This window comes from Macrotis lagotis, chromosome 1 (genome assembly GCF_037893015.1).
Source record: "Macrotis lagotis isolate mMagLag1 chromosome 1, bilby.v1.9.chrom.fasta, whole genome shotgun sequence".
In the NCBI taxonomy this organism is placed as follows: domain Eukaryota; kingdom Metazoa; phylum Chordata; class Mammalia; order Peramelemorphia; family Peramelidae; genus Macrotis; species Macrotis lagotis.
In genome coordinates, this window is record NC_133658.1 from 48,707,620 (window position 1) to 48,728,485 (window position 20,866).

General features: G+C 35.5%; 1 protein-coding gene and 1 long non-coding RNA gene across 2 annotated transcripts in view; one reads left to right on the forward strand and one right to left on the reverse strand.

The window, feature by feature from the left end:
* LOC141513287 (uncharacterized) overlaps window positions 1–20,866 on the reverse strand; it is a 666,751-nt gene that overhangs the window by 633,591 nt on the left and 12,294 nt on the right. The gene's annotated exons all lie outside the window — the stretch shown is intronic.
* On the forward strand, window positions 19,107–20,099 carry LOC141493064 (putative homeobox protein NANOG2). The gene has a single exon (XM_074193932.1). It carries the CDS (start codon window positions 19,107–19,109, stop codon window positions 20,097–20,099), a length of 993 nt encoding a protein of 330 aa, XP_074050033.1.

Here is a 20,866-nt window from a genome sequence, read left to right on the forward strand (position 1 = left end):
GAAGGAGATACTAGGCAATGAGGATACCCACCATGAACTCTGTGTGGTGAGACCCACAAAAAGGACCTCAGAATATGTATGAGTATTCAATGTCTCCTTCCAGGGATGCCTTGGCAACTTAATAAATGGCTGATGTACCATAGGATTTGCTTCTCGGTCAAAAATGAATGGACATATAAAAGGTTATGAACCTCCCAAAATGAGCTGCTTCTTTACTGTTGTCCATCGTGGTAAAAAACATGCTGTAAGCTCTCCTCTGGATAGGGTGTAAGATCTATAGTCAGCCCCCTGGGCCAACATGAGGTCTCTGTACACATAGCTTGATTGTGTTGAATCTAGTCTTGCTTGCTCTTGGATGAAGGAATAATAGAAACAGAATGAACTAGGCTGCAACTACCTAAGCTTCAAAGGTTGGAAGAAAGTGCTATGAAGGATCCATGAACTAGAGGCCATGTCAGAGTTTTCCAGCAATCAAACCTGGGAAATTGCCAGCAATAACCCAGAGCACAATGGATGGAGGATCAGGTTTGAAGGCAGGAGGACTTGCTTAGCCTTGACTTACTTAGCCATATCACACCCAGTCTGTTTCCTTATTGACAAAATGGTAGAAATAAAGCCCTCTCAGGGTTGTGAAGAGGATCAAATGAGATAATAAATATATAAAAAGCGACCTGTTTGACATAGGAGACAAGGAATTAACCCAATAGACAAACAAGAGAAACTCTTCATGATCAGTTTTGCTGCATTCAGAACTGAACTTATGGGACAAAGGCTTTATAGCAGCCACTCTTTAAGTTTGAGCTTATTCTCCTCAGGGACCAAGGGCATGGGGAGGAATGTGTTTGTAATTATTCTATTCTTGCTATATCTTTTCAGTAAATATCCCATTAGAAAAAGGAAATACAACCCAGGAGTCTTTCATGAGGTTTCCCAATCTTAGGTATTCAAGAGAAGCCCTGAGGGGGAAGATGTAGTTATCCAGCCTTCCATGGACATGATTTGTGTGAGAGTGGGATTTGAACTAAGGACCCTCAGCAAATATAGAAGCCATAATACTAGAGCATTAAGCAAGAGGCACAAGGACTCAGAGCTCATAGGAAGGCTGGGCTGAATCAAATATTAGGTAGGCCTTTTCCAGAAAAATATATTTCAGATTTTTCCCCCATAAGTTTTTATCAAACTTCAGGTAAGTAGTACAATGGATGGAGTGCTGGATTTGAAGTCAGGAGGTCTTATTTAGCCATGGCTTACTTAACCATGTTAACCAGATCAGTCTGTTTCCTTATTGACAAAATTGGAGTTTGTAAAGAGGATCAAATGAGATAATATGTGTAAAGTGCTCTACAAACATTCAAGCACTATGTAAATGTTAGTTATTATTGTTGTTATTATTATTATTATTAAAATAGACTCCAAGATCTCTGAAAGTTTAACTAGGTTTCCTAGGATTTAGAGCAATGATACAAGTGGTACCATTATTACAGAGTCCTTGAGCTGAAAGGGACCTTGAAAGGTCTCTCTTCTGGCTCCTTACCAAAACTAAACTAACACAATTTGGAAGGAAGATTACTTACTTTTTCCAATTCAATTATTAATTAATCAAGTATTTGTTGAGCACCTTGGGCTATATAAAGTACTGCATTAAGTTCTATAGGAATTCAAGGATATATAAGACAGTCTCTGCCCTCAGTATAGTAGAGGGTATGACAGGTATATGAATAACTGCAATATAAGGTCTTATGGAATAAGTTTTCCCAAAGGGGTAGGATACTTTGGGGCATAACTCTTCTCAGTGGCATGAGTCTATCTCCTTGCTATTACTCACACAAGACACTCCATCTCTCACATCTCCCTGTCTTTACTTTCAGATGCACCTCCTTGTTTCCCTAGTCTGCTTTAAGACTGTCCATCAGGGGGCAGCTAGGTGGTGCAGTGAATAGAGTACCAGCACTGGAGTCAGGAGTACCTGAGTTCAAATCCTGCCTCAGACACTTAATAATTACCTAGCTGTGTGGCCTTGGGCAAGCCACTTAACCCTGTTTGCCTTGCAAAAAAAAAAAAAGACTGTCCATCAATCCGCAAGCATTAGCACCTTTTACGTGCAATGTACTAAACTAAGAGTTGGGGATACAAAGAAGGGCAAAAAACAGTCGGTGATTTAAAGGATCTCACAGTCCAGTGAGGGAGACAACATGGAAACAACTGAGTACAAACAAGATAGCTACAGAATCCTGTAACTGGAGATCATTAACAGTGGGGAAGCACTAGTATTAAGGGGGATCAAGAAAAGCTAAGCTCAAGTCTCATCTTCTATAAGAAGACTTTCCTAGTCCCCCTCAAAGCTAGAGCCTTTTCTCTAAGATTATCTTCCAATGACCCTATATATATATTGGAACATGGGCTTTGTAATAACTATAGATAAGTTGAAATTTCTCTTCTTTGCAGGGGGCAGGACAACAGAGCAGCACAACAACCAGCCAACCAGAAGGACTTCTGATGCTCAGGGATGCTTGACAAACCAGGGGTCCTTTGCAAATTTGGAGATGCCTGTAGCAGTCAGAAATCACATAACCAGCCTTGACCAGCTCAAGAGCATCCATGAGCAACAGCTGCAGATCTGAATCTTTGCTCAGGACTTTCTAAACAATCTGGCTTATTATGTCTACAGACATCGCCCTTCCTGCTTAAAAGTCTCCAGAAACTATTAATATTTCACCCTTGTCTGTATTCCATTTGAGCAGTTGAGAACTGATTCTCTCTATCTCTCTCTCTCTCTCTCTCTCTCTCTCTCTCTCTCTCTCTCTCTCTCTCTCTCTCTCTCTCTCTCTCTCTCCCCCTTTTCTCCCCCCCCCCTTGCAAATCTTCTTCTGCAAGCTCTTCTCAGACAACAAATGCTTTGTAATCTATGATTGAACTCCTTCATTTAGGGCCCTTCTTTAAACCTGAGGTCTTCCTTAAAAATATCCTATGAGCTCTTGGATAAGGGGACCACGTTTTTGCCTTTCTTGTGTCTCTTACATGTATCTCTTTATACACATTAAAGAAGTCATTACAAAGATCTATGCAGGATAGTTTTAATTTCTCTTATTTTGCTAAGGTAAATGAAGACCAACTGTCTCAGAATCTGACAAAATTTAATCCTTTCTATGCCTATGAATTAATAAATTTTCCAAACTTCCTAAAACTCTGTACAAATATTTCCTCCAATGTGAGTTCAATTCAGTTTTATGGAACTATGCAAGCTCATCTACCTAGGATAATCTAACTGCTAAACACATAGAGATGATGTCAAAGAAAACAAACAGCAAGTCTCTACATCCTAAAAATTCCTGATAGGAAGGAGGCAAATATTTTCATCTTAAAGAGCTGTATAAATGCTAAAGATTACAATGATGATGATGATGATGATGATGATGACAATGATGGTGATGGTGATGATGACAACAATGATGATGATGGTTATAATAAATTGAATCTAGGGGCGGCTAGGTGGTGCAGTGGATAGAGCACCAGCCCTGGAGTCAGGAGTACCTGAGTTCAAATCCTGCTTCATACACTTAATAATTACCTAGCTGTGTGGCCTTGGGCAAGCCACTTAACCCCATTCACCTTGCCAAAAAAAAGCCCCTAAAAAATAAATTGAATCTAAATGCATTAAATAATCCCACAAAAATTAAAAGGAATAAATCCTGTTTCTGTTAAAGAATCCTCTAATTTCTAACACCAGTCTCCCACCACACTGTACCACATACACCCCCCTCTTTATATTAAGGAACTTTAAAGTGAAGCAGCTGAGACACTGATAGGACAAAATAGATATGACACACTAAGTTTAAGGAAAGGAATAGAAATAGAAAATCCCTAAATTGAACAGCTGATATTAACTTCAGTATAGATTCACTCTCATCCAGAAATTTGCTGTTGTTGAGTCATTTCAGTTGTGACCATCTCTATGAACCTATTTGGGGTTTTCTTGACAAAGACACTGACCTGGTTAACCATTCCCTTCTCCAGTTCATTTTAAATATGTGGAAACTGAGACAAACAGGATTAAATGATTTGCCCAAAATCATATAATCTGAGCCCAGATTTGAACAGCTACTGTTATCCAGAGCTCCATCTACTGTGCATCTAGTTGCTCTCATCTACAAACAGAAGCAAATTAAAAAAGGAAATACAATTGTATCAGTACTATAAATGAAAATAATCAAGACAATCAATGTATGCCAATATATATCTATGTAATGCCACTAAACATGAAGAATGGTGCTAACTGCTTTTATGATATCAGGTCTACACTCTATAGAGACTATTTCCAAAGTCTTGCCTATACTACAATGAGGTAAATAACTACAAAATTTTAAGATCACATATTTGGAGATAGTAGGAACTTTTGAAGTCATCTAGTTCAATTCTTTCATTTTTATGGATGAGGAAACTGAGGCCTACAGAGCTTATATGATTTTCCCAGCCACCCAATAGTAAGTGACATAAAGAATTCAAAAGAAATGTCTACAAAAGACAGAAGGAATAGAAAATTTGGTCAATGAATCTAGATTGTGTAATGACTTCTTGAATACCTGCCCATACAATCGAATTCATTAATGGTTAAGGACACAGTTTTGCATTTTGTCCCCTATTTCTCTAGCCCAAAAGTGGAGAAGGCAAAAAGTTATAGATCTTGAGATACGGAAACCAAAGGGGTGCATTATACCTTACGCATACATAAAACTGGTGAAGTAATAGGTGATAGTGATAGGTCTTAAGTTTAGAAAAATCCCATAGGCCTTAGCCAAGCCTAAATTCTTCAGAAATAATTTGTTAAAAGTTAAGCAAAAAAAAAAAACCAGAAAGTGAAACAAAAAGAGCTTCTTTTTCATATTTCTTTCCAATGAGGCTTAAAATGCTCTCTCATATAACTGATGTGCAAAGTGCTAACTATATTTCTACTATTATTATTTGTGATTACTGCATTATTGTTACACATTCATTCATTTGTTCCTTCATTCCCTTAACCTCCAGAGAGGCACATCAAGTTCCTACCCAGAGATCTTGGGCTTCTGACCAGTGAGTATGCACCACAGCTATTCTCTACTCCTCAGTCATCTTGAGGTCTCAGTATTCCCTCTCTACTAACAATGACTCTGAAAATCATAATCAAATGAACACTATTAAAAACATTCTAAGGCACCACTACCCAAGATGTAGTGTCTTCCTCTATTTGATTGTAAACTCCCTCAGTTCAGAGATTCCCACATGTCTGATATACAGACTTAACAAATGCTTTTTTTCCCTCTCATTCCTTCAGTCCTTCAGTCTTCAAAAACGAAGGACAATCAGAAGTAACATTCATTCAATAAGATTCATTAAGTCCCTGCTCTTCTCTAGGCAGTTTGACTAGCTCTGGCAATACGAGGACTAAAATAAAACATTCTTCTGGATCAGTGATGTTACATTTTTTATTTGATTTTCACTTACAGATTTCACTTTTATTTTCAGTATCTCAGATATCTTTAAATTGATGCCTATCAGCAGTTTTTAACGGGTCTTTTTTTTTTTTACTCAACCAGTCAATTGTTGCAATCATAAGTGTGAGGTCATTTATAGGGAAAAGAACCTGGCTTTCCCTAAAATCATTTAATAGATCTAAGCACAAGTAGAAATTTCCTTGTGAAATTAATATTTGATAAAAGAAAAGAAAAGGAAAGGTTTTATTAATGACCAAAACACTTGACTTTATAGACCTAGTCTGTTTAATGGGGAAGTTCTCTCTTCTTGGTCTCCTGCCAGATCTTCTTTTTACTGAACAATCATTTCTAAACTTCTAATCACAGTTCAACAACGATCTGCCAAATCAAATACAGATATTGATATTTGCCACTCTACAGTTAAATTGCATCAAATGTCAATCAATGCAATCAACTCATTAGCTGGCTGTTATTGAGCTTCAATGCTCACTATATACTTTTGTAATTCTTTGATTAAGCAATGACTATATTCTCTGCCTACATCTACTAACTGATTAGCTCAATGATACAGCTAATCTTCTAAAGCTAAATAAATCAAAGAATCACAGGAATTTTAGGGCTATTAGTGACTTTGGGAATCATCTCCACACAAATCCCTCATTTTATAGCAAGGGAAACTATAGCCCAAAGAGATTAAGTAACTTGCCCAAGATGGAAAGGCCAAAAATAAAAAAAAAGCCAGAGATTACTCTCTATTCCTCTTATTCAGAATACTAATATATAGCAAACAATAAAACAATTTATTAAATGAAATATCAAATTCTCTGAGAGAAATTTTAAATGAAATTCAATTTTAAACAAAGCCAGAATAAGACATTTAAATATCTTTTCATTGTCCTCAGGTCATAATCTGTTTTCATTACACCATCTTTCTAGCTATCCAAGATTTTAAATTTCTCCAATGATGTCACAACGAAGAAAAGATTGTGTGATTGTCACATACAGAATCTAAAAGCCAGAGGTCAATGCCTCTCACTGGTATGCTGGCCCACTGCTCCAAATTTTATATCTTTTCTGTCCCTCAGTTATTGCCTGACATGATTTAACAACTGTAATTCCTTATTTAACGATGTCAAAGGTTTTTAGGAAATTGACTGTATTTCACCGACGATATATTTCTTCTTGATTACAGAGTGGTTAAAATGATTTTAAACCAAGACAGCAAAATAAAGCAGTAATAAAATCAATAAAAGGTGCTTAAAACATTCCTTCTATTAGGTAATGGCATTTAAAATATCCGTAGCTTGTAATGGCACTTAGGATATGCCCAAAAATCAATGAGCTAAATTACTTATTGAACTAGTTAATTTGAACATTGAGTTTTTTATGTATATTGATAAAATAGGCTACTGAATACTACTAGAAAGTAGCAATATCATTTTCATGGTCAAATGTCTCCCTCTGCTGGGAAAAAAAAATAAATTAATTCTCTCAGGTAGGGAACAAAAAGATAAAAATTAAAAGCTGTAACCTCCAAAAACTCCACAAGAGGTCCCCAAACCTCTGTGGGCTTTCTAAATTCATGCAGTTTGGTAGGGAATCTTTAAGGGTTTATTTGAGTAGGAAGATTTCATACAAAAACATTTCTTTGACAGCTGAATAATCTATTCATCTGAAGTATTAATCATATTCCTATCTACGTAAATAACTGATGAAAAGCAAAGTGAGTTCATGATCAAAAAAAAATCACCATTTGAAGATTATTCAAGCATTAAAATTCAACTTCTAATAACCTTAGACCCTTTCTCTTATGTCAAGGTGTTTTGTCTGCAGTTTGTTTGTTTAAAGCTAAATCTATTTTCAAGAAAATGTCTTTATTTTTAGTAGTATATTATAATATAAGGTGAAATCTGGATTGAGCTACCTTTTTTAAAATTCTTTAAAAACTCTAAGGTTTGAATTCATTATTTCACAGCACAAGAGAGCCTTGTAGGTAGGCTCTGTGAGTTTCTGATAGTATTATTACCAAGAACTTTTAAATATATATAGGTGCTTACAAAAGTTCACTTGCCTTTGCAAAGTAGATGCAGCTTTCATTTTCTGTCTTATCACTGAATCAATCTTTGCTCTCTACCTCTCAGTGCCATATGAACACAAACTTATTCTGAGTTCTGAAGAGTTAAGTTGAGGATTTTTAGCTCTAATGACAAAGGCAGCTTCAGAAATTATTTATATAGCATGATGAAGGAAAAGGGGGTGTTGAGAGGTCATCTGTAACTACTTTAAAAATTGTACCGCAAATTTTATGCATTTTACCCATGCATGTGTTTAAATTATTTTCATTGCAGTGTTTTTATCAATAGTGGTTCACATAGCCTTACACACACAGAAAGTTCTCTGCATTTCAATTGTTTTCAGTTTTGTGCATTTAAAACAACATGGATTGCTCCAGAGAAGAAAGAAGATAGTAAAAAAAAAATGTTATTTGAATTGGCAAAAACACTAAAGAATAGAGCAATAATCTCTATCTAAATCTACCATTAGAATCCTTGCCAAAGACTAGGAAAATCAACAAAGTTCCTTTTTTTTCCCACTATCTTCATTCAATGAAGAATTGACTATATAGTGTGATTTTTGAGAAGACTCATAAACAAAGGTTTATATTTGAGTTTTACTTGGCTAATAGAAAAATAGATTTTACTATTAGAAACTGCAAGTTGTAACGGATTTCAGTGACCATCTATTCCAACCCATGGTCACTGTACAACAAACCTGGAAGACGTCCAAGGAAGAAGAATGTAATAACCATGACCCCAAATTAACCCCTCCTACCACTCCAGTTGAATCCAATTAATATTTTAAGTGCCTACTTTTTACAATAGCATTATGCTAAGTGCTAGGGATACAAAAATGAAAATTTATTGTTAAAATTCCTGACTTCAAAGAGCTTACAGTCCACTGGGGGGGTAAAAAAGAGGGCATGACATACACAGCAGAATGTGATAGGAGCAAAAGGGGAGGTCCAGGCAAAGGGCTCCACAAAAATTTTAAGAGGGAGAGAACTAGGAGGACATTATTGAGGAGCTAAACCTTGATAGGTAAAAATATTAAAAGGCAAAGATGATGGAATACATACAAAAAAGGGAGAACCTATACAAATAAAAAGACACCAAAGCACTTAAATTGAGAATGGGGAAACTGGTCAATCAGTAGTATACTATGGACGAAATATAGAATTCCTGAAGAAAAAAAGCTAGAAAGGGAGGTAAGAGCTAGCTTGTGGGGGTCTTTATATATCAGACTTCACATGATAAGGAGTATGCAATTATCCAAATGGCATCAGCAACCAGCTTAAGAAAGCAAAAGAGAAGACAGGCTCCCAGCTACGGACAAAGGTAGATGAAGTTCGATCTTAGGGGAACCCCAAAAAAAGAGATCAGGTTTTTCTTATACTCTCTCCCTCTTTCTTCCCCCTCTCTGGGCTAGAATCACAGTGGAAGGAGCATTTAGATGGCACAGTGGATAGAATACCAGCCCTGTAGTCAGGAGAACTTGAGGTCAAATCCAGACTCAAATACTTAATAATTACCTAGCTTTGTGACCTTGAGCATGTCGCTTAACCTCATGGCATTGAAAAAATCAAACAAAAGAATCACAGGGGAAACCTTTTAAATAAAGTTTAATTGTGGCTTATATCTAAGGTCTTTCCAAAAAGAATTAAAAAGGTCCTTCTACAAGTATCGGTCCACTATTTTTTCCACCACAAAATGCTTCAAATATAAGACACATAAGATGCACCAATACAAATACTTAAACTATAAAATAGCAACTTTTAAATTCTATTTAATATTCTTCTTGGGCAGTAATAATTAAAACTTGAAACACTTTTGTAGGAATGCTGTACAGGTACTTCACCTTCACTTCAGATACTTAATGTCCAAAGCATTCACTGTAAAAGCCTTATCCAGCTAGCCATGCTGGCTAATTAATGCTCCTGTTGGTAGTCACTTCCTCTTCTAAGAATGGTATAATTGTAGGGAACACATCCTTCAGGCAATCAGACTCTAATTCTCTTAAAACTCACATCAGTAACCATCAAGGTTAGAAACATCTATCTCAGAATTACTATTTCCTCATCTGTGCATAGGGAAAAAAACACAAAACCTAGACATCAGATTTCCTTACTGTCATATGCATGTGTTCACACAACTATTGATGGGAAAAGGACTAGGGAGGTCCCCCTTCATTGGCAGCCCAAAGGAGAGTTGGCTGAGTTTCAACTGACATGTTCATCAAAAAGGGGAGAAAGGAAGAGACTTGAGCCTTAGAATAGGAAGCTATTCCTTACTTAGTTGCCCAGTGCTCTTTGGCATAACTGCCCCTCACAATCAACATCAGGGGACCTTGGGTGCAAAGCTCCAATGTGGAATCTCTGATTACTTATTCCCTTTAAAAGGGAGTCAGAGTCCACATTCATGTCACCAGAAGTGGCCCAGGCACATGCTCAGCGACCTTTCATCTGTTTCTTAAGTATGTGAAGCTCTTTGCTTTCACTTCCATTTTTCAGCTACATTAAAATGTTTCATTAGTATACAATCTTAAATAAAAGAAATAATGGCTCTGGTCCTAAAAACAAAAGTTTAAAACCTTGTGCTTTTTAATGTTTACAAACCTCATATTTGTTTTGAATCAACTCGGTACAAAGTGAATGAATCAGGTAAAAAAAACAAGGCATTTTTAGAATTCTGTGTTGCCAGTAAGTATAAAATATTTGAGACACAGACAAGGACAAAAAAATATATACAATTTAACTTGCCTTAAAAGATTACAATTATGTTCAGTTAGTTTTAAGCAATTCTTTTCATTACAATTGAAAAATGTCTAATAGAAAAAAGGGATAGAGGGAGGAGGCAGCAGTTAAGTGAGCCTGACCAAGAGTAGCTCCAGAGGAAGCAGCTGCAAGGCCCCAATGCTTGTCTCCAGGGTTTCTTTGATATTTAACTGTCCTATGTGTTCATGTGCCAAACGTACATGTTGTATTTTAATCATAGTAATCCCTAACTCTGATTCTACAAGAAAATTAACTATTCAGATGGGAGGCTCCCTGTAGTTTATGCACCAAGATCTATATAAGCCATGTAAGCGGAATCTGGCCAAGACAGTTTCCAATGAATGCCACTGCGTCCTAGCCTTTAAGGCTTTCCAGTCCAGAATGGGAAAATAATTTATAATCTTCTTGTGGTGTGCCAGGTTTACTACATGGATTACTATTTCGGTGATGAAGGAAGAAATTGCAATAAGTATTGTTGGGGTTTTTTGTACTTTTTTTCACACTTTCAAGTAAATGGACTATAATACAAACAAGGGGAACAATGGCTATGTATTTATAAGAAGATAATATAATGCTATTATTTATATGAAAAATACAACAAAGGAAAAAACAAATCAAGTATTTCTGTAACAATTATCCATTTGGGAAAACCAGTACAATTGAGAAATGGAGGGAAGAGTAAGAGCAATTTTCATAGTCAAAAATAACTGAAGCATATATATGTGTGTGTGTGTGTGTGTGTGTGTGTGTGTGTATACATATATATATGTATATATATATGTGTGTATATATATATATATATATATATATATTTAGTTTTTTTTGCAAGGCAAATGGGGTTAAGTGTCTTGCCCAAGGCCACACAGCTAGGTAATTATTAAGTGTCTGACACCGGATTTGAAATCAGGTACTCCTGACTCCAGGGCTGGTGCTTTATCCACTGTGCCACCTAGCCGCCCCTGAAGCATATATTTTTAACAAAATAATTAGATAATAAAGACACTTTATTTTTTAAAAATCTTTTTTTTTAGATTTTTTTCAAGGCAATGGGGTTAAGTGGCTTGCCCAAGGCCACACGGCTAGGTAATTATTAAGTGTCTGAGGTCAGATTTGAACCCAGGTACCCCTGACTCCAAAGCCAGTACTCTATTCACTTCACCATCTAGCCACCCCCCACTTTAAAAGATCAGCTAATACAAAGAAGCCTAGGAATAAAAAAAAAGGCAAAATCATTATAAAAGGTTTGCATCTCAATTTAACAAATATTCATTAAGGATTTACTAAGTACTAAATGCAAACCTAGTCATATAGAGACATAAAGGTAAAAATGAAGTAGTCCCTTGTCCTAAATAAACTTACCTTCTATTTGGCACTAGAACACCAATTCTTCTATATTCTTTATCTCAATGAATTTTTAAGAGGACAAGACCTTAGTGCTCATGTGGTCTGACCTTCTTTTACAAATGAGGAATCCATGTCCATTCCAACTACTGAACTCCATGAGTTCCTTTAAACCCCAACTAAAATTCCACCTCCTAAGAGGAGGATTTTATTTCTTTATTTCTTTCTATATATTTTTATTGATTTTTAAGTCATTTCAGTCCTGCCCAACTTTTCATGACCCCAATTGGAGTTTCCTTGGTAAAGCTATTGGAGGGGTTTGCCATTTTCTTCTCCAGGTTATTTTACAGATGAGGAAACAGAGGCAGACTGGATTAAGTAACTAACCTAGGGTCATATAACGAGTAAGTATCTGCAGCCAGATTTGAACTCAGGAAGATGAGGCTTCCTGATTCTATCCACTGTTCCACACATAACTTAGCTTGTATATGTTTACATGTCTCCTCCAATCATCATTAGTTCTATGAAGGCAAGGATTTTCTTTTGCCAGGTTTTTGAATCTCCAGAACTAGCACAGTGCTTGGCACAAAGGAAGAGCTTATTAAATGTTAAATGAATTCAATTAAATGAATTTCCCAAGTTCATATAGACTAACTGATAGCACTAACAGAATTAAACTTACTGTCAACACTCTGAGAATCTTACAACAAACCCTGTACAGATAAGTAAAATAAAGTATAAAGGAGAGATAAGCAGAGTGACACAGTAGAATGAGCCCTAGTTATAGAACTGAAGGATGTAGGTTCAAATTCTACCTCTTACACTTACGGCCTAGGTGACCTTAAATAAATTACTTAAGTTCCTCAGTTTTAGAACAACCAGTAAAATAAGGAGTTTGACTAGCTGGCCTCTGTCCCCTCCAGATCTAGAGCTAGTCTCATCAAGTATCAGAACTATTTGAATGCCATCCAATGTATCTTATAGAACATGAAAAGCTTCATGTAGCTAGATGGTGATGCTTGAGCAGAATTTTAATGGAAATAAATTATTCTAAGAGGTAGAAGTAAGACAGGAGTATATTCCAGGAATGGGAAATTGTCAGTACAAAGACACAGAGAAGAAAACATCATATGGAAAGATAAGTAAATAGTAATTATTGCTGTTTGTCCTTCATTCTTGAAGAAGACCAAGACATCAGGAAGGTGATGTCACAACTTTCTAGTGAAGTGGATTTAAATGAGGCAAGGCTGTGGAAAGACCCCAGCCTCACTCCTTCCACCATCTGAGTCCAATGGTAGTATATAACAAGACTGGAAAGGTAGCCTTAGAAGTTAAAGAAGGTTTTAGCTTTAAAAACCAAAAAGAGTTCCTTAGATTTGATCCTAGAGGAAATAGGGAGTCATTGGGGTTTATTGAGCAAGTAAGTGACTTTGGGGTTACAGCTCAAGGAAATCACTTTGGCAGCTGTCTGACTCTCAGAGAATCAGGCAGATCCATTGGAGGCTATTGGTAAGTAGGCTAGGCAAGAGGCGATGAGAGCCCAAACTTGTAACTAAGAAAAAGAGAAGGATCAAATATGAGAAATGTTATGTAGAAATCACAAGAAATAACTCCTGGTCAGATGTGGGGTGAGAGAGAGTAAAGATGTTAAGAATGATACTGAGTTTGTGAATCAGATTGATGGGAAGAATGATAGTACCCTCAACAGAAATAAAGAAGTTCAGAAGAGGTGTGGTTTTCAGGGGTAATATAATAACGAATCCAATTTTTTTGGACATGTTGTATAGATACACTTAAGGGATATCCAGTATGACTTACCCATTCAGGTTGGTGGAGATGCACAAATTGATGTCAGGAGAGATTAGAGTTGTATATACAGATTTAGTGGCCATGTGTGAAGATAATAATTAAACCCATAGAAGTTAATGAGACCACTGAGAAAGTGTGTAAAGTAAGAAGAAAAGAGAACTTGGGATGGATAGAGGCTTGATATGATTGATGATATAGCAGAAGAGACTGGGAGGGGTATCTAGGTGGTGCAGTGGATAGAGCACTCATCTTAGAGTCAGAAGGACTTGAGTTCAAATGTGATCTTGGATAATTGATACTTATTAGGCAAATCACTTAATCTCATTGTCCCACAAAAACAGAGAGAGAAAGAGAGAGAGACTGAGAATTAGTGGCCAGATATGTAGGAAGAAAGCCAAAAAAGAACTATATCATGAAATTCCAGACATTAGGAAATATCCAGAAGGAGAATGGGGTCAGTAGTGTAATACTACAGAGAGATAAAAAATGATAAAGATTAAAAAAAGGTCACCAGATTTGTGGGTTAAGAGATCCCTAGAATTAAAGTCTCCATATAAAATAAAATATTTATAGCTGCATTTTTTGTAATAGTAAAGAACTAGAAACAAATAGATTATCAATTGGGGACTAGCTAAAAAAATTATGGTACATAAATGAAATGAACTATTACTGTTTTAAAAGAACAACAGATTGAATGAGAGAAGTACAGAAAGACTTATATGAACTAATGTAAAATAAAGTAGGCAGAAAAAAGAATACAATATATACAATAACTACAACTATGTAAATGGAAAGAACAACCACCACAAAACAATGTAACTGAGAACTGTGAAATTATAAAAAAAATAAGCTTAGCCCCTGCCCCCCCCCCCCAAAAAAGAGATATAAGTCACTTCTCTACACTCCTTTGCAAAGGTTGGGGGCCACAAGTATGAAACATTGCAAATATTGCCAGGTTTTTCTTTAATATTGTCAGTTTTGATTTTTTTTATTCTCTTCCTCTTAAAAAATCTTTTGTTCTAATGGATGATTTTCTGGGAAAGGATACAAAAGAAAACTGAGGCAATGCAAAAACAAAAGAAAGGAAGAAAAATCTATTTTATTTTTAAGTTTTTGCAAGGCAAATGGGGTTAAGTGGGGTTAAGGCCACATAGCTAGGTAATTATTATGTGTCTGAGGCCAGATTTGAACTCAGGTACTCCTGACTCCAGGGCCAGTGCTCTATCCACTGCACACCTAGCCACCCTGAAAAATCTAGTTTTAAAAAAAAAAAGACTTAACCCCATTGCCTTGCAAAAAACCTAAAAAAGAGAGAGAGAGAGAGAGAGATCATTGGCTACTTTGGAGAGAGTAGATTCAGTTGAGTGATAAAGTTGGAAGTCATATTGCAAAGGGTTGAGACATGAGAGGAAAGAAGAGAGAAGATATGGATAGAAAGAAAGGGATCAGAAAAAGAAAGCAAGTGAAGCAGTAGAAAGAAGATAAACAGGTATAAGATAGGGGGATGGGAAAGGCTAGTCTGGACTGAATCAATCTACAAATATTAGAGGGAAAGCACATTTCCAAGCCCATCTATGTAAATTAATAGGGGAGGGAGAAGAGAATAAGGATTTATATAGTATCTACCATGTTACCAAGCAAGTTACAGATGTTATCACATTTGATCCTCACAACAACCATAGGAGATGAGTGTTATAATTATCCTCATTTTATAGATGGGAAAACTGAGTCAGACCAAGGTTAAGTGATCAATCCAAAGTCACATAGTTAGAGTCTGAGACCCAATTTAAAGTCAGATTCTCCTAATTCAGCACTTTAATCACTATATTACTAGTACCACCCCGGAGTCAGGAGGACCTGAATTCAAATTTGACCTCTAGCACTTACTAGCCATGTGACCTTGGGTAAATCACTTAACTGATAGCCTCACCTCCAGGCAACTCCAGTACTCCTGATCCTTATCTGGCCACTGGATTCAAGATGGCTCTGGAGGAAAGTGAGGCTGGTGACTTAACACAGCACTCCCTCATTCAAATCCAGTTCATGAGCTTGTCAAGGTAACACCTTGCTGATGTCATATTCATCTTAAAAGGAACAAACAACAAACAAAACAACAAACAACAATCAAATGAAGGTTTATAAAGAATTGAAATAAGCATTCTTCTAAATTATAAACAAAAACAAAAATTTCCCAAGACTTAATCTTTTGATAGTTAATAGAATTATAATATTTTATATTTTATGAAGAAAAAAGAAAAGAAGAAACCCTTTGATTCTATTTTGAAAAGTTTATTTGACATAGAATAATGGATAGTATGCTATACATCTGGACTTTGGAAGACCTGAGTTCAAATCTAACACTTATTAGTTCTGTGACTCTGGACAAGTCATTAATCCCTGTCTGCTTCAGTTTTCTCATTTATAAAATGAGGATCGTATTAGTACCTACTTGTCAGAATTGTGAAGAGAAGAGAAAATATTTATAAATTCATTTGCAAATCTTAAAGCACTTTGCAAATGCTAGCTATTATTATTATTATTATTATTATTTTTCCCTAATTAGAATTGTCATTTTTATTATATTAGCTTGACCTACCCATGATCATTTGATATTTTTTCAGTCATTTAAATCAGACTTTATGTGAAAAGTGTTTTGTAATTGTATTCATATAGCTCCTAACTGGCAGATAGACTCTCAAATATTTTATAAGTTAGGTTAACCCTTCCCTTAATCCATCTTGTCCTTCCCTTTTCTATCTTTCCTTTCCCATTTTGTGAGTTAAATGTATTTCTGCCCAACTTCATGTTGTATGTGAATGAAGGTGTGCATGTATTCTTTTAGAGAGAGATGTTCAAATGTCACTGCTCCCTCTAACCCCTTGGTGCCTGTACCTTGGTGAGATAATTTTCTGACCCTATACCAAGATAAAATCAAAATGGGCACATGATTTAAAAATAAAGGGTGATATCATAAACAAATTAGGAGAGCAATGAATAGTTTAACCATCAGATCTATGGAAATGGGAAGAATCTATAACCAAACAAGAGATAGAGAACATTATAAAATAAATCATTTGGATTATATTAAATTGAAAAAGTTTTGCACAAATAAAACCAATGCAACCAAGAGGAAAAAGAAAGCAGAAGAGTAGGAAACAATTTTTATAGCCAGCATTTCTGATAAAGACTTCTTTTTTCAAAATTATAGAAAATAAGTCAAATTTATAAGAATACAAGTCATTCCCCAATTAATAAATGGTCAAAGAATATGAAGAGGCAATTTTCAGATAAAGAAATTAAAGTTATCTATAGGCATATGGAAAAATGCTCTAAATCACTATTGATTAGAGAAATTCAAATTAAAGTAACTCTGAGGTACAACTTCATACCTATCAGATTGGTTAATTTGACAGAAAAGGGAAATGATAAATGTTGGAGAAGATGTGGGGAAATTGGAACACATGCATTGTTGGTGGAATTGTGAACTGATCCAACCATTCGGAGAACAATTTGGAACTATGCCCAAAGACTATAAAATTGTAAATACCCTTTGATCCAACAATACCACTACTAGCCTGGTATCCCAAAGCAGATATAAAGAAGACAGCAATGAATTAGAAATTGAGGTGATGCCCATAAGTTGTAGATTAATTGAATAAGTTGTGGTATATGAATGGAATGGAATCGAATACTATTGTTAAAAGAAATGATGAGTAGGGGGGATTTCAGAAAAACCTACTGATACTGATTGAAGTGAGTAGAACTAGGAGAATATTAAACATAGTAACAGCAACATTGACAGTGAGCAACTCTAATGGACTTAGCTCTTCTCAGCAATACAATGATCCAAGACAATTTCCAAAAGACTCATAACAGAAAATGCTATCCACATCCAGAGAAAGAATTATGGAATCTGAATGCAGATCAAAGCATACTATTTTCACTTTTTTTTTCTTTCTTATGTTTTTTCCCTTTTGTTCTGATTCTTTTTTCAAATATGACTAATGTGGAGATATGTTTAACATGACTGTACATGTACAAGCAATCTAAAACAGATTGTTTGCTGACTTAGAAAAGAAGAAGATAGGGAGGAAGGGGAAATTTGAAATTCAAAATCTTATTAAAATTTTGAAATTCAAAATCTTATTAAAAATGAATGTTGAAAATCACATGTAAATTGGAAAAAATAAAATACTATTAAGTGAGAAAGAAAGAAGGAAGGAAGGAGGGAAGGAAGGGAGAGAAGAAGGGAGGAGGTTAATCTTAAGCAAAATAAGTTCCAACTAAAGAAGATTTTGAAGAAAAGCATAAAAGCAAAGAAGAAAGGAAAAGAACCTAGGAAAAGCTCTGGGTGAGGAAAAAAGAGAAAAGGGACAGGGGAACAAAAAACAGGTTACACTAAACCTAGAGCACTGGTAATAAGCCCACCCCTCTCACAATAACTTCTCTTTTCCCCACCCAGATTCCAATAACAGATATAAAAAAATGACAATCATAATTGAGTGTGAATAGGATGAATTCACTCATAAAAGGAAAGAGGGTAGTAGAATGGATTAGAAAGCAAAATCCAGCAATATGTTGTTTACCAAAAAACATACTTAAAACTGAAAGATGCACATAGTTTAAAAAAAAGGGACTAGAGCAAAATCTATTATGCTTCAGATGAAATTTTTTAAAAGGCAAAAGTAGAAATCATAATCTCAAAGCAATAGCAAAAACAGATTTAATTAAAAGAAATAAACAAAGAAACTACATTTTGCTGAGAAGCATGATAGACAATGAATATTAATACTAAATACATAAATATATCAAATCATATAACAACTAAACAAATGAAAGTTACATGGATTACAGATAAAAATATAAAGTAAAACTATAATAGTGGGCACCTCAAATTACCCCTTCTCAGAGATACATCAAATCAAAAAAAAGTGAAGGACCTGAATTGAATTTTGGTAAAATTAGGTAAATCTCTGTAGATTACTAAAATGGAAGAGAAATGGAATTGAATATTTCTCAGTTACAGAACACTCACAAACAAATGCAGAAAACAGAAATATCAAACACTAAAACAAATCAGCAAGACATAACCATTTTATGGATTACAATGCAAAAAAATGCATTCAATAAAAATCATTGATGAAATGATTAAAATTAATTGAAGACTAAATAATAAAATATTAAAGAATGGTTAGATCAAAGAACAAATCATAAAAACAATCAATTTAATTTAAAGACAATAATAATGAAACAACATACCAGATTTTTGAGATACACAGTAGTCCTTAGGGGTAAATTAATTTCTCTAAACACTTTCATCAACAGATGACAGAAAGGACAGATCAAGAAATGGTCCATAAAAGTTTTAAAAAACCAAAACTGGTAAACGAACAAATTAAAAACACCCAATTAAAAGCCAAAATAGAACTGAAAAATCAAAGACTAGAGTAACAAAAATCAAGGGAAAAAACTTTTGAATTAAAAAATAAAACATTAGCTAATGATTTAAGGAGAAAACCAAATTATCATTATCAAAATTGAATAAGGTGAATTCAAAACACATGAAGAGGAAATTAAGAAATTATTAGGGCTTTTGCTCCTGGACTTACTGCGACGGCTCAGATTGGACCCCTTCCTTCGAGCATCTTCCCTAAAGCATGACCTCCTGCTCTCATGCGCAGCAATGCCAATCCTGCCAGCCCGAAGGCGATACCAGTTGCCCTTACAACACTTGGATTTCCATGTCCCAGACTGAGCCATTTACTTCCCCAAGCCCTTACTCTAATTTCCAAATACAAAGTCTGGAAAAGCTCCAGCTAAACACAGCAATTTCTCCTGCTCCTCCTTCATCCATGGATATGTTTATTCAAGATACTCCTGACTCTGCTACTAGCCCAACTTCAAATAACCTTTCATCCCAGAACAAGGCCAAGATCCATCAGGGAAAAGAAGATCAGAACCTTGTGAAAAAACCCAAGATGAAGACAGTGTTCTCTCAGGCTCAACTAAATGTACTCAACAGTAGTTTCGTGGAGCAAAAATACCTCAGCCCACAGCAGATTCGAAATGTGGATGAAAATTTGAACCTTACTTATAAACAGGTCAAGACCTGGTTTCAGAACCAGAGAATGAAGTCAAAGAGATGGCAGAAAGATACCATGTGGTCAAAGAATGGCAACAGTATGGTTCAGAATGGATCAGCTGTTGGGGAGTACATAAGCTTCTGCTCTCCATTTCACCAGGACTACATGATGAATCCTTCTGGAAACCTGCCAGGATGGAACAACCAGACTTGGAATAACCAGTTCCAGAATAGTGGAGAGGGCTCCTACCAGCACCAACAGTTGCTTCAGCACCCCTACCCTGCCAATGACTTGGGAGCCTTTGGAAATATTACTAGTGAGGTCTATCCCATGAAACAACAGACTACTATGAGTTTTAATAACCCCCACACCATGGAATATCTCCCAAGCTACTCCATGAACATGCAGCTGACCCACAGCAAGTCAGAAGAGAACTATGACTACCGGCAAGCCAGTAATGCTCAAACACAGTTCTTAGATCCCAGTGGGGTGCCTATATTTCAGTCATTATCTGAGCAGTTAATTTTTTCTTCACCCCTGATTTCCTATATTTTTATTGTTATGTGACTGTTTTGGTTGGTTGCTTTATTTGAGTAATGGCATCTCTTACATGCAGAGAGTCACTACCCTCTTTAGATTTTACTGGCTGGTTCCAGATTTAAGCATTGTTGGACTATATGTACAAAGTCCTTAAGTTTCAGAATCCTGGTCTAAATCGCAGAAGGAAACCCATTATCATTTTTTAAAAAAAGTTATGAAAAATCATGTTTTGGGAAAAGACAGGGTGGTGGGATTTGTTGATGCCTTTGTGGTTTTTTTTAAACAAGGGCTTGATAAAGTTATGATTAAAACTTATTGTCTTTCTAGACTTTAATTCTTAATATATTCTTTTAAATAAATATAGATAAAAGCTCATGCTTGTGCCCTCCCTTTTGAGATCCCCCAATTTATCCCTGTAAATATGTCTTGTTTGTACATTTTCTGCTTGTTCTGTTTCCCATTAAATTGTGAGCTCATTTGAGGGAAAAAAAAGAAATTATTAGGAACTATTTCATACAATTATATGTCAATAAAACTGACAAACTAATGAAATGGATGATTTACAAAAAAATATAAAACACCCAGAAAACAAACAAGACATAGAAATATAGCATGGGCTCAGAAAAAAAAAATTGAACATATTATAAATTAATTCCCAAAAGGGAAAAAAAGACAAAATGCATTTATAAGCAAATCTAATAAAATATTTAAAGAATAACAATTCTTAATATTACATTAACTGTTTGAAAATGTTGGGAAAAGGGGCAGCTAGGTGGCACAGTGGATAGAGCACT